General features: G+C 39.5%; 1 protein-coding gene across 5 annotated transcripts in view; it reads left to right on the forward strand.

The window, feature by feature from the left end:
- LRCH1 (leucine rich repeats and calponin homology domain containing 1) overlaps window positions 1-14,228 on the forward strand; it is a 176,301-nt gene that overhangs the window by 117,316 nt on the left and 44,757 nt on the right. For all 5 annotated transcript variants that reach the window (XM_012782684.2, XM_012782686.2, XM_012782685.2 and 2 more), the window contains exons 7-13: window positions 278-341; window positions 3,408-3,513; window positions 5,884-6,008; window positions 7,442-7,509; window positions 9,221-9,307; window positions 13,658-13,747; window positions 13,852-13,888. In XM_012782684.2, the coding sequence (XP_012638138.1) occupies window positions 278-341; window positions 3,408-3,513; window positions 5,884-6,008; window positions 7,442-7,509; window positions 9,221-9,307; window positions 13,658-13,747; window positions 13,852-13,888 (577 nt within the window). The remainder of the gene's footprint in view (window positions 1-277; window positions 342-3,407; window positions 3,514-5,883; window positions 6,009-7,441; window positions 7,510-9,220; window positions 9,308-13,657; window positions 13,748-13,851; window positions 13,889-14,228) is intronic.

The raw sequence follows: 14,228 nt of genomic DNA on the forward strand, positions 1-14,228 counted from the left end.
CTTGTATCTAAGAGCAGGCCAGTTGGTTAGAGTATAAATCCATGAAACCATGAACATAAAGAATTTATCTTGTACTGTATTTACACAGTAAAAGTATCTGATTTTCATTAGAGCTCTGTCTTAATATTCTTTAATACTGAATTCATTTATTGCTTTATGATAATAATAAAAATGTGTATAACCAAGTCATTATTAGAATATAAACCAATATCTTGGTGTGAACTTTGTGATTTTAATTTTTTCTAAATGAATTGAATATTGATGACATCTATCCCAGCAAGAAGGACTCTGATTCGGGAGTTGGAAGTGATAATGGAGATAAGCGGTTATCTGCCACGGAGGTAAAGTCGGTGATCAGATTTATTCCCTACTATGCTTCTAAATGTATCTGTCAGTCTTCACTGAACTCCTTTCTGGTAAAGGGCACTGATGCATCTGTATGAAAATATGTAATGCCATTTATGAAAGCAATTTGAAATCCTCTAAGTGTTATGTAAGCATTAGCTGTTGTTAGCTTATTCTGCATCTTTAATATTTTGCAAATACCTCAAGAGTCCCTATCCTCTTCCTCCCCTACTCCCACACATTATCTAGAATATTCTTGAATGCTTCATAAATATTATGAAATGACTAATTAATGTGCAAGTGCCTCTGAAGTATTTGTATAAATATATTTGGTTTTAAATGATAGGAAAATTTAGGAAAAAATTGTTAAGATGCATGCATAAATGTTAAGGAATCAAGTATATATTTAGCAGTTTACCCATAGGAAATGCATTTATGAGTTGCTGTAGTTTTTATAACAACGTTTGTTTTCCTAAAACTCTTAGATTGTGTTTTATTCAGATAATTGGATAAAAGTTTGCTTATTTGTAAGCTAAGAGGCCTCACAAACTAGAGCTTCATAGAGTGGTTATAAATAACTCTTCATGAACACATTTATTATCTCACATATAGTCTATTAGATTCCCCCAGATCTCATACTAATATACCATGAAGTGGAACTTATTGACCCAGAGAACTAAAAAAGTGCGGTAGGAGAAACACCAGATATTCTTCCCTTTATGAGGGAAGATACTAAGTTTTTGTAGTTACAGAGTTTTAGAACATTATAATACTTTTTGAAGTTGCCATTAATAGGCTAATTACCTCATCTAAGGAATTCACATATTTACTATATATGACTCCAGGAAAAAGCCTTTCCCAGTTCTCCTCAGGTCTTTGAAGTTTAATAAGTAGCTAAAGTATATGAATTTATTTTCCACAAAATGATCTATAAAGGAGTGTATTTTAAAAAAAAAAACAGGATTCCTTAAAAGATCGAACATTTTGAAAGGAAGACAAGTGAGTAGGCAGAAAAAGGCCAGTGTCAATAAAAGAAAATGACGCCCAAGAAGCCACAAGAATAGTTCACTGTGGTTCAGCTTGGAGTTGGGGGTGGGGGGAGGCTAAACACATTTCTTTATAAGTTGTATTTTAATTCATCTTCTCCAGCTTTATTAAAACTCTTAAGTCGCCTCAAATGGACCATTGTTTCAGAAATTACTCACCCTAAGCATATTTTCTATTAAATTAAAACAGACTCTGCTTTATCCTTTCACTCTCTCCTCAGACTAATTAAGTTCATTAATAAAACATTATACAAAGAACTTCATTATCCTTTTGTTCTCACTTAGTATAAGTAGAATGCTAATGTTGTTCTAAAAGGAGCCCAAGGATTTATTCTCTCCCTTTTAATTAGATGCATAGCTTTGGAATTTTGCTAAATGTTTAAGATGAGAGGTGGGTGGAAGAAAAAGGGAGACTAGAAAGGATTATAGTCAACAGAATAAAATTCACACATCTTCCTGTTGGCCTTTTCCTGTCTCAGGTTAGAGCCTCATTACCTAAGAATGCCTCCAAGAGATTTGCTTTTTTGGAATGATAAGGGTTCTAAATGACCTTATGTAGCTTTCTGTTTTGACTTTGGCAAAGAGCTTACCATCCATGTCAGTCGATCTCACACCCCATTAGCCGTTCATTACGGGGTTCGGGGAGCACACTTTCTTCTCTTCTCTTTCTTTGGCTGTTGCTGTTGTCCGATTTAGCATTTGTCACTGAGAAATTAAGAGCGTGTTTTTCTCAAGATAAACAAGAAAGTGTGAGACTCTGTGAGTATTTATTTAATTAATGAAATGCACACTTGTTTTCTGTCAGTTTCTAAACAATTTGTGCATGTGTCTAAAAGTAAATGAGGACAAACTCTGCCAAGTCGTAGCCTAGGGCATTTAGGAGCAAGCCACGATCACCTGAAATGTGCTCTGTGGAGGTTCCTGGTCCCTGAGATGTGGAAGGCTGCTCACAAAACAGCAAACAGTAAAGTGGAGACATAGGAAAGATGAATGAGGCTCCATATTTTCATTTGTGACAGAATTATGGATTTTCGGGGGTGGGGGGGAGACCCTCCGAGAGAACTATCTCCAATGACTTTATTCCCAAAATTACACAGAACATGTTCCTTTTAACTGCTATAGTTGTTTAGCACTTTCATATATTTAATGCAGCCTCCTCAACCTGAGAGAAATAAACAGAAGCTTCATGTCACAGATAAGATGCACTCTAAATAGGTGAGATATCGTCACAGAGGCTGACTATCTGCTTTTTGTGTCTAGCCACATAAAACTTTTGTTTTCCTTTTTCTGAGACAGAGTCTTGCTCTGTCGCTCTGGGTAGAGTGCAGTGGCATCATCATAGGTCACTGTGACGTCAAACTCCTGGGCTCAAGCGATCTCCTGTATTAGCCTCCCGAGTAGCTGGGACTACTCATGCCACCACGCCTGGCTGATTTTTCTATTTTTAGTAGAGATTGCGTCTTGCTCTTGCTCAGGCTGGTCTCGAACTCCTGCGCTCAAGCAATCCTCCCACCTCAGCCTCCCAGAGTGCTAGTGCAAGCCTGCCTGCTAGCCACGGCGCCTGGCCTGAAGTCTTAATGTAATCTTGGTAAATAAGCTTTGTTGTCAGATCTCAGAGTAGTGTTACCATTAAAACAGATGATTAGTCTTAGTGCTAATGTGATAGTGTATTCACAATTATTCCTTTGTTATGTCAGGTATTACACAGTCCTTTTTAGTGCCATGACTATGACTCTTAGGTTAGAAAAAATAGGCACCTGACAAGATTTCAGCTCAAAACATATGTGCAGACAGAAGTGCAAAAGTGTTAGCTCCGTGGATTTTCACAAAGTGAACACACCCATGTAACTAGTTCCCAATTCAAAAAATAGAAGTTTTCTAGCTCCCCAGAAAGCCCCACCCCCACCCCAGGAATAACCACTATCCTGACTTCAAACACCATGGATCAGTTTTGCTGTTTTGCACTTACATAAGTGCAGTTGTCCTTGAATGAGACAGTGCACCGTATCGTTTCAGCCCTCTGATGAAGACACCGTCAGCCTCAATGTGCCAATGTCAAATATCATGGAAGAAGAACAGATCATCAAGGAGGACTCGTGCCATCGCCTTAGCCCGGTTAAAGGTCTGAGAATGAAAAGTGGGGAGAAAGTGCTTGTTTTTCAGTTGCAAATGTTATGTTTAAAATTTAACGTGTGCGCAGATATGGCAACGATAGTAGTTCATGTTTACTTAGCATTTCCTATGCACCAGGCACTGTGTTCATCTGGGAAAGTGATCTCATTTAAAATTCAAAAGTCTGGGGTGGATACTCTGATCATCTCTATTTTGTAGGAGAGAAAAACAAGGCTCAGAGAGTGTAAGTAACTTGCCACTGGTCACACAGCCACTACCACTTACTATAATAAGTAGTAGAGCTATTCTGATTCTGAAGATTTAGAGAAAATTCTTTAAATCCATTCTTGCTTGGGAAGAAAATATTTATATCGTAGATCTATTAGTTAGGAAAACTCTAGCTGCTATAACACATAAAATCCTCAGTGGCTTCACACAACCTAAATTAAGTCCAAATGGGAGTTACTGATTAGCAGGCAAGTTGCCTCCAATTGTTGATTCAAGGACCCAAGCTTCTTTCATTCATCCTGTGACCCTATCGTCTTTAACACAGGGCCCCCAAAATGTCTGTGTCCATCTATTTTAAGCCAGAAGAGGAAGAGCATCGAGGTTTGCTCATGGGAGGACTTTGTGGGCTGGATCTAGAAAGAGTGCCCATCACTTGTAAGGTAGACTTCATTCCATGGCCATACTGGACTACGTGTAAGGACAGGAGATGTAGCTGAGATCTGTCTGTGTTCAGGAAGCTACTTGACTTTGGACAAGTCAGTTGACCTTAATCCCCTCACCTATAAATGAGATGATTAAATTAGGCAATCTCAAAAGTCCTTTGTAGCTCTAAAATTCCATGACTTTTTAATAATCATCAAATGATCACTAAGCACTCCATCTTATGTACCTCCAAAATTCTTGTAATATACTTCATATCTTGGTGAGAACCCTTCATTGGCTTACATGATGGCAATATTTTGATTATTCCTGTTAGCTCAATGACTCTTAAAGAAAATACTAAAATTTAGTGTTTACTAATTTGTGACAGAGACTATTTCATGGTGTGTGAATATAGTATAGAACTGGATTCATATACTAATTAGCTCCGTAATAGCTTGGATACACTTTTATTAGTGATAAGAGAGCTGTTTAAATCAACTCAAACTTTAGTGTTTGCTTTCACTTCTTACATTTAGGTCTTTAAGTTTAGCATTTAACATTTCTGTTTACCTGAGATTATGATTAGAACCATACGCTGTTACCTAGCTCACAGCAACTTCAAACTCCTGGGCTCAAACGATCCTTCTGCCTCAGCCTCCCAAGTAGCTGGACCTACAGGCATGCACTACCATGCCTGGCTAATTTTTTCTATTTTTAGTTGCCTCGCTAATTTTTTTTTTCTATTTTTAGTAGAGACATGGTCTCACTCTTGTTCAGGCTGGTCTCGAACTCCTGAGCTCAAGCGATCCTCCCACCTCAGTCTCTCAGAGTGCTAGGATTACAGGTCTGAGCCACTGCACCCATCTAACCCTATATACTTTATATACAAATATAACTACCACTCTGTTAATTCAGATAAATCGTGTAACATTATGCTGTATAGGAGGTAGTATTTTAGGCAGATTTTTTTTAAATAAAAGAATTACCTAATTTGTTACCAGTGAGATTTCCCCCCCTCTGTTCTAGACCTGAGTATTGTGTTGGCTCAGAGCACTTAAAGGGCCACCCTGTTAGGTCCTTTGTAGTCTTCAGATAGACCAGAAGAGTTCCACGTGGTGCTCTTGTGCCTACCTCGTCCTCTGGAACACACTCTAGGTGCATGTGCTCTGCCCGAGTTGCTTTCACCTTGATGTGGCCTTTCTTGCGGTCACTTCTTCTGTTATTACAATTTTGGGCTTTTGTCTGGTGCCCTCCCACATTCTTCCTTGAGATTATTTGCTGCTTAAGGAAGGACAGGAGTCAGATTTGACTTTTTTTAAACCCCTAAGTGGTTAGCGTAATACCTACCATTTAGTAGCTGTTCAATAAATTGCTGTTGCATTTTGAATTTGAAATATGTAATCACATATTACTGAGGGCACAAAAGCCATCATTTGTACTTTCTTTTCTTCATTCCTTAAAAAAGTAAGAGGAAATTTCATTTTTTCCTAAGGAACTAAGCTGTAAAGGGGCCTTGACTTTTTAAGTTCAGTTTGGTGCTTTCTGGGTTTTTTGTTGTTGTTGTGTTTTCCTCACATCCTGCAAGAGAAAACATGGGTCACTCATATACCTTCTTCCTAGGGAAGAGAGAAGATTAAAATAATTAGATAACATATTTGAGGATCATCTGTGCTTTGCTTTGCTTTTCATGAAATCATGCTTTCTACCTTTCTCTCCATTTTCCTAACAGGGGAATTTCATCAGGAATTTCAACCGAAGCCTTCCCTTTTGGGTGACAATGACAACTCAGGAGAGGAAAGAGACCAGTTTATTGATGGAGCAGATGTTCTCCATTCGGAATTTGTGAACTATAAGGCAGGTTTTGAGGATCATCTCATTGTTTTACTGGTTTTCTTCTTTGGGCAGCTCAGAATTTAAGTTCGAGATTACTAATCCATCCGTTTCAATGTCCAGCTTGCTGTGACTTCCTCCGTGAAGTTTTCAGAACACCTCAAAGCTCCACGTGTCTGTTTTCCTTTTCTGATGTTAGGAGCTGGCCCTGCTGTGCGTGCCTCTCCGTCTGTCTGCTTGTGTATATGATTTTCTTTTGTATTCAGAAGTTGCTCAGTTTTCCATCACTCAGTACGTCATGCAAGTTAGCAAACCCATTAGAATTACCATCACCGAACATTAAAAGCTAAAACGGACAGAGATTCACATTCTTTTCAATGTGTCCTAGGGGAATGCTTTTCTTGGGAGTATGTCGGTAGTGTAGAGAGAAAAGTGGAGACTTTTAAAATCTGGCGCTGAATTGTTATGACAAAATTCAGGTTCACTGTGGCTCGGGAGATGATCTCCGGCTTTTACTACATTGAAGCCAAGAATGGGATCTCTAAGTGCTCATCCTTGTTTTCGGAGGCCTGTGTCGTGATGCCAGGACTCAGCCTTAAGGAACACCTCTGGGCGTCACCTTCAAGGAAATGAAACACATAAAAATCAGATGCAATTTGAAGGCATCTTTCTGTCGTTAAGTACTTTATACTTTTCCCCCCAACAACACACACATGCACGCACACACTCACACACACATACCCTGCCTCTCACAGACACTGCAACACACTCACTTGTGACTCGCAGACTCCAGGAGCGACCTGTCTACACCACGAGGCGCTAAGAGGGCAGTAAGGAATCCAGCTAACCTTTTAGTTTTTGCTGGCAAGTTAACAGATGCTGTTGTCCTGGCCAGATGTTTTTTATTTTGTTTTTTAAATTTTTTAAAATTGTGGTCAAGTCCATATAACAGAATGTCTTAGCCATTTTTAAGGGTCCAGTTCAGTCTGTGTTAAGTACATTCATGTTGTGCAACCAGTCTCTAGCACTCTTCTCATCTTGCAAAACTGAAACTCTGTACCACTCAACAACTCCCCACTGCCCGTCCCGCCAGCCCCTGGCAGTGACCATTCTACCGTCTGACTTTGATGAATTTGATTACTCTGGGTACCTCGCATGCGTGGAATCACACACTATTTGTCTTTTTGTGACTGGCTTATTTCACTCAGCACAATATTCTTGAGGTTTATCCATGTGTGCAACATACATGAGAATTTCCTCCTGTTTAAGCTGAGTGGTGTTCTACTGTGTGTACACACCACATTCTGTTTATCCATTCATTCACGGACGGACGTTTGTCTGCATCTGCCTTTCGCTGTTGTGGATAATGCCACCATAAACACGGGCCAGGACAGGTTTTGACTCATGACTGCTGAGTGGCCAGAGGTTCTCAGGAAACCCGTGTGTTCTGTCCACAGGCCAGGGCAGAAAACTATGAAGAACTGCTACGGATAGAAGAGGACACACACTGGCAAGCCGAGGGCACGTGAGTGCCAGGGGCCTGGTCCCCACCATCCCTGTAAAGTCTACTTTGCAAGCAGCCTGCCATGATAGAATTTTGGTGCACTATTCAGTGGGCAAGCTGATATTCTTACCTGATGATAGCAAATTGCCCGTTTTCTCTGTCTGATGTTTACTGTCACAGTATCAAGCAGTAAAGCGCAAGGTTGTGCTTCGTTGTTGGCCTTGAGTTTTATCTGATTTGAGGCTATGGGTAGAAATGTGATTCAGAGAATTAGCCAGAGTTTTTAGAGCAGAGGTTCTGCTTTCCTTCCATTTGACCAAAGAAACCAACAACTGGACCTAAAGCAATCTGTAGTGCTTGTCTCAGTCTTTGCAGAGCCTTCCAGTTGGAGATCTGAGAAAACTATATACATCTCATGCCCTGGCCCCAAGTCTAATAACTGTCATAGCTAACACTTATTAAATATCAAGCACCAGGCACTGTCCTAAATACTTTTCAGGCCATAGCTCATGTCATCTTTATAATAATCCTAAGAGAAAAGCTCTGTTCTTGTCCCCCATTTCACAGATAACAAAACTGAGGCACAAAGAGATTGATTGTCTTGTCCCAAGGTCAAAGAGAGTCAGCATTTGAACCCAGGGAATCTCACACCAGATGGATATCCTTCTTCTCTACTGTATATAAAGATTTGTTGGCAAGATTTATGGTGGAAAGGATGAGTGATTTTATCAGATGATGAATCATTTCTAGGGGAATTGAGTTTTGACCATGTAGTATAGAGTGGATTTTTAGTTCCCAGGGTTTTATTTTCCATATTCTGGGATGTAGGTGTTGACCTTCCATCATACCTTGTTGGGTTTTTCCCTTTAGTGAGGATTTATTACATTGTTAAAAATTTTCTCTACTTATAGAAAATCATTGATTCATGTTCTGTAATGGGAAGGGCTTACCAGGATCTAATCTCTCTTGCCCTTTAAAATCTTTGGAAAGTTCCTCTCCCCTCCCTGTCTGTGTCACTAGCTACTCATTGGATATTCTTCTGGGAAGCCAAGGAGGCCTAGCTTGATTATAGAATCCTAGGGAAAGAGATAGTTGTTTCTAAACTGTATAAAGCTTTGGAAACTCTATTCTCAATCTTATATCTGTTGTTCTCAACCCTGGCTATAAATCAGGATCATCTGTAGAGCTTTATAAAATTTCCCACCATTAGTGAGACCGACTTGGGAGTATCAGGCCTGCCATGTTTATTAAGCTCCACAGATGATGTTGCTGCATATGGAGCCTAGGCTGGGAACCCCTGGTCCACACTGAAGCCCTGAACTGCATGAAAGTAATAAAACTAAGCCACCCTGGTAGAATTGGAATTGGAAGGCCTGAAAGTAGCGCAGACCTGCCCAGCTGAGCCCCGCCTCCGCCACCTGAAGCCAGCTAGAGCTCAGGACAGCACGCTGGGAGACCTGCCTGGTCCCTAGGCTGACTGTGCACAAGAGCAGTTGGGGGCCCATTGGAGCGCTGACATCTTCAGTGAGCTGCTTTATTTACCCGGGGACACCTCCCACCATACTGTGGCATCCCACCCTGGCGGGTACAGGCACATCTTCATTGTAATGTTGAATTCATCAAAATCATTTTTATATGTCACACGGATTTTTGTAAGATTGCTCTTAGGAACATAGATGATATTCGTGTTTTAGTGATCATTTTTATTCTCATGCTTGGTTTCCTGCTACAGAATAAATTCATCCAAAGATGAGGACATGGATATCGCTATGATGGAGCAGCTGAGAGAAGCAGTAGACTTGCTGCAGGATCCCAACGGGTATGCGTGTCTCTCCTCCGTGCAGGTTGCATGTGTAAAATGATGTTTACTAGTTTATTGAATGCATTATCTCAGTTGCTAAAATATTTATACGAACAACCAGGGCTCGGTCAAACCACTAACAGAGAAAAGTCATTTTCATTGCCTCTTTTTCCAATATCCTAAAGTAAAAGAGTCAAACTTTCGGAGGGATTGAGATCAGTTCCCCCTTTTTCTTCCACCCTTTCTTCACCTTTCATGGAATTCATATCAGAATTTTTTGTGTAATTCTTACAAAACAGAAATGTGGTAAGAGTACATATTTTATAATGCTTAAAGTTTAAACCCTTGATTTATAAAAATATAAAGAAAATTTTTCCAAAAAGGAAAGAATTGGTATATCAGGTACCACTGTATTTCCAGTGGTGCCAAATATATGTCAACCAAGTGAAGTATGTCTGAATATGTGGGTTACAGGATAATTTTAAAGTCTGAATTGGCCTTTGTCAATAATAGGCACTGTATGCAGTGGATATAGTTATTTCTTAGCTAATGGCAATGGAATTCCCATGGACAAAAATATTTTTCAGTAAGGCAACATCAGGTATTAGGTAGTAACTACATGATCTGCTACAGAATAGACCCAAAGCTTATCCTTGGTAAACTGATGTGGTTTTATGATGTGGTGAATGTGGGATTCACTGCAGCCATGCTAGCTAGGTTCCAAAATTTATGAAGAGGGTTATTAGTGAATCGCAGGGTTTCACTGAACACCACCAATGCTGTCTGGCCCTGAAAGAAAAGTGTCAGGGCAGGTTGAGTATGATTGGAAGTCTTTAGCAATGGACTTGAAAAGCATTTCAATTCTGCAGACATTAATTGAATGCTTTAGATTATGAGAAGATCTACAGCATGCACCTTAGGGGATATAAAGATGAACAAGACACGGCTCTTGCCTTCTAAGATCTTAAGCTAGGGCAGCTAGAGACTGTCTTGAGCCATTATTTATAAGTGTAATTGACTCAAGTGCTTGTAGTGGAGATAAAAAGTGATAAACTCCAGCGCGTGCCTGACCTCAGGAAAAGCAAGATGGCTGGGCTGGCCATCCTGAAGGGGGACATCGTTAACCTGGGCCTTCAGTGGCTGACAATTTCAAGGAGAAAGCAAATTCAGGATTGAATAAAAAGCTCAGGCAAGGGCATGAAAGAAGGGGACGGGCTTGGACAATCTCAGGCAGAACAGAGGTTTTCCACCCTGGCGTGCTTCGGTATCACCAGTGAAAATTATCCACAAAAGACACCAGGCACTACCCCTGGGACTCAGAGTCAGCCGGTGCTTCGGAGGAGCAGCCAGGACCGCGAGTCATCAGAGAGGCCGCGTGGAGTAGGCCAGCGGATGCCTTCAAATGCTGTGTTAAGGATCTGAGTCTTAATATGTGGAGGCTGGCAATGGTGGTTTTTAAATATGACTCTTCATGTTGTTAATTCTCCCTAATGTTTGGCTTAGGGCTTGGCTTAATAGGCATCTAGTTAAGGTATGTTCAAAGAGCTGAATTCCACATCCTAAACCAGGGCAGTTAGTGAGAGGGAAACAGGACAAAAGAGAGCCTGTGTGTGTACATACATGTGCACTCGTGTCCATTTGTGCATGCAGCCATCATGCACACGCATGTATGTGTGTGTATAATTATCATAAATTGGGAAATAGCATGGGTGGGGGAAACAACTAGGAATCAGCAAGAGAGTGGTTCCAAACCCAGCTCCAACATCAGTGAACTGGGGTAGATTATATGACTTTTCTGTACCCTGGTTCCTCATCTGTAAGATGGGGTCATGAGTGTCTGCCTTTTAAGATTGTGAGGAATATATAAACTGTTAATGGGTAGGTAAATTGGCAGAAGCATTCCAAAAGTCATCTTAAAAGCCTAAAACAAATATAAGCCTTTAAAATGAATGCTAAGAATTTATTCTAAGAGACAAAAAGACATGAACAAAGATTTGGGGATGGAAGGGTGAGGGATAGGTATTTTTAACAGCAAGTATTTGGGGGGGGACAAAAGAAATTATCTAACAATTTTGGGAGTACTTTAAATATATTATGGTCATTTATATGATGGAGCATGATACAGACAATAAAATGTTTTTTAAAGTTTCCAGTGATATTATAGAATGCCCGTTATATAATGTTAACTTTTAAAAAGTATGTTAAAATGTACAAAGTTTGATCCCAATTTTATAGATAGAATTAGAGCCCAGTTGTATAAAAATCTTAGAAAAAATTAAAAGTGGAAGGAAATATATTAAGGTGGATTTTTTGTGGGTATTTCTAAATTATTGCATTGTAGATACCCAGTGGTAGGTACTGTTGTTGTTCTTTGGTGATTGTTGGAAAGTGGGTGGTAAGAAGGATTGCAGAGAACAGTCCAGGGTGTTTTAGGCCTGATACCTCATTATCTGAGATTGGGAACCTGGAGGGGTCGCAAGTTTGAAGAGGAAGATGTTGGGTTCAGTTTCAGACATGCTGAATAGAATTCAAGGTAACAACGTAGCAACGCCCATTGACCTGCTAGATGTTTAGTTCCGGGGCTTAGAGACTCAGATTTGAAAGTCATTTTTGAAAGGTGCCACAGTGAGAGAAGGTGTATGAGAGGACGAGGTGCCCAAGGGCAAGGATGTCAATGGGAAGGGAACGTCATCAGTCCAGGACACAGCCTGAGAGACCCAACGTGACAGGGTGAAGGCCCCAGTTGGACTCAAACTTGATGTTATTTTAATACTTCTGTCTTTTAAATTTTGTATTACTTTTCCAATAAACTGTTATTACAAAGTCTGGATTGATTAGTATATGAGCCCCAAAGCAAAAAAGACCAGCCTAGTTTGGTGGAAATAGCGGTGGCACCAGTGTCTGGGACTGGAACCAGTGGCGAGATACGAGTGATCTGGGGGAAATGGCTCAGTTTCCTCATCCTCTATGGAGGAGTGGGTTGTGCTCTGAGGATCTCTAGACTCTTCTCCAGCTTTGAAATTTCCAAGGCAATGATTGCTAAAGATACCGAACAAATGGGGATGGTGGGCACACATGTGCTGCATCGTGGAAGAAACAACCCCGACTAATCCTCCAAGTGATAATGAATTTGCATCTTTATGGAGTGCTATTTTTATTTTTTACTTTTTTTTTTATTCCAGCATATCATGGGGGCACAAATGTTAAGGTTATGTACATTGCCCTTGCCTCCCCTCCCTCCTCGAGTCAGAGCTTCAAGTGTGTCCTGTTTTTAAATGATACAATTTTGTAAGACTTTATATGGATTTCATTTCCTCCCTAAAAAAATCCATTACTTTGGCTCCTTTAGATCGTTGTTGTTTATCCTGAAATAATTATGGTACAATTATAATATGACAAGTCTAGTTTTATAATATTTCTGTGAGCTGGTGTAGTAGCAATAAAGAGCCCTGTTTTTGCTTCTGATAAACACAGGACATATCAAGAGGTCATTTATTTCTAGCTGCTTGGACTGAATATTAGCAATGAAAGTTTACATTGAGTTTTTCCTTTATCTCATATTTCATAGATTCAGTTTTTTTTTAAGGCAAGTCACGGATTATAGGATTAAATTTTAGAGGTTTACTTTTTATACATTAAAAAATTTAGTTGGATATTGCTGTTCTGTTTTGCCTTCATTCTTGCTGTCTTCTCTCAAAGCCTTCTCTAATTGTTAGTTTGGCAGGATTTTCATAGGCGTAGATCATATGAATTCATCACTATCCTTTAAGATGGCTTTGTAACTTTTATATAATTTACAGAAATTGCTAGCTTTAGAGATCTTTAAAAAAATAAGATTTAACCTCTTAAAATTGCAGAAATTCAGAAACTATATGTAAGATAATTTCAAAAGTAAAAATGCATATCAAATTGCTTATGAATTCTTACTTTTCAAGTGGGAATATTAGTGTGTATCAGAGAGAGCGTCCTATTAAAACAAAATGCCATTGTCCATGTACTGTAATATAATACTCTTAGCAACTTTACTTGCTTCTGTAAATTTGCTAAATTTTTCTATAAACTTCTGATAAAGTTCTAGAATAAAATTTCGTATATGCTACCTATGAAAATTTTGATTTTGTTGCAAATTACTATTACAGTACGAATAAGTCAGATTTCAATACCAGCAACAGATGGAAAATTATATTTTGGCACATGGTGGGAAAACACCATACAGTTTGAAATTTCCATCACAAACCTGTCATCACTTAAAGATCAGTATAACTTTTTAATATATTAAAATTTCAAACAAAATATGACCAATAGAATTTATTAAAAACAAAAGTTTTGTAAATTTACTAACATCTTTTTTTCCCCTCTACTCTTTAGATTAAGCCCAGATATTACAGAGAGAAGTGTTTTAAACCTGTATCCGGCAGGGTCAGCAGAAGCCTTAGAATTACAAGATTCTGCGCTAAAGTATGTTTACCTTTTATAACAAAGTGGGTTTTCTCTTTTTACATTGAAGTAGTTATGCCATAAATTCCACTCACATCTTGTGTTTCCTTTCCTTGTTCCTACAGTGGTCAGATGCAGCTGGAGACCTCCCCGGGGTGTGAGGTAAGGCTGCTCTTGGGTGAACCAGAGCTGTGTGCAGTGTTCCACCGTGGAATACTGGCCGCCATATTCTGTAAACATTTGTCAGGGGGTAAAACGTCTTTACTAGTGAGGCCAATATTCATATTTGTTCAAGACACATTTTTCAACTCTTTCCTACTTTTACCCTCTTTAGTTCTGCCTATTATACCTCACCTTCCATTAAAGATGAGAGTTGGCTACTTCTATTGGTGCCTCTAAATTTTTTACGTCACATAGTCTTGCTGAGTCAGGCGATGGCAACTGTGATCACGTCAGGAGCCTGTTCTGTGTCAGGAACCAGAGGGAGGACCAATCAATGCAG

This window comes from Microcebus murinus, chromosome 13, assembly GCF_040939455.1.
Source record: "Microcebus murinus isolate Inina chromosome 13, M.murinus_Inina_mat1.0, whole genome shotgun sequence".
NCBI lineage: Eukaryota > Metazoa > Chordata > Mammalia > Primates > Cheirogaleidae > Microcebus > Microcebus murinus.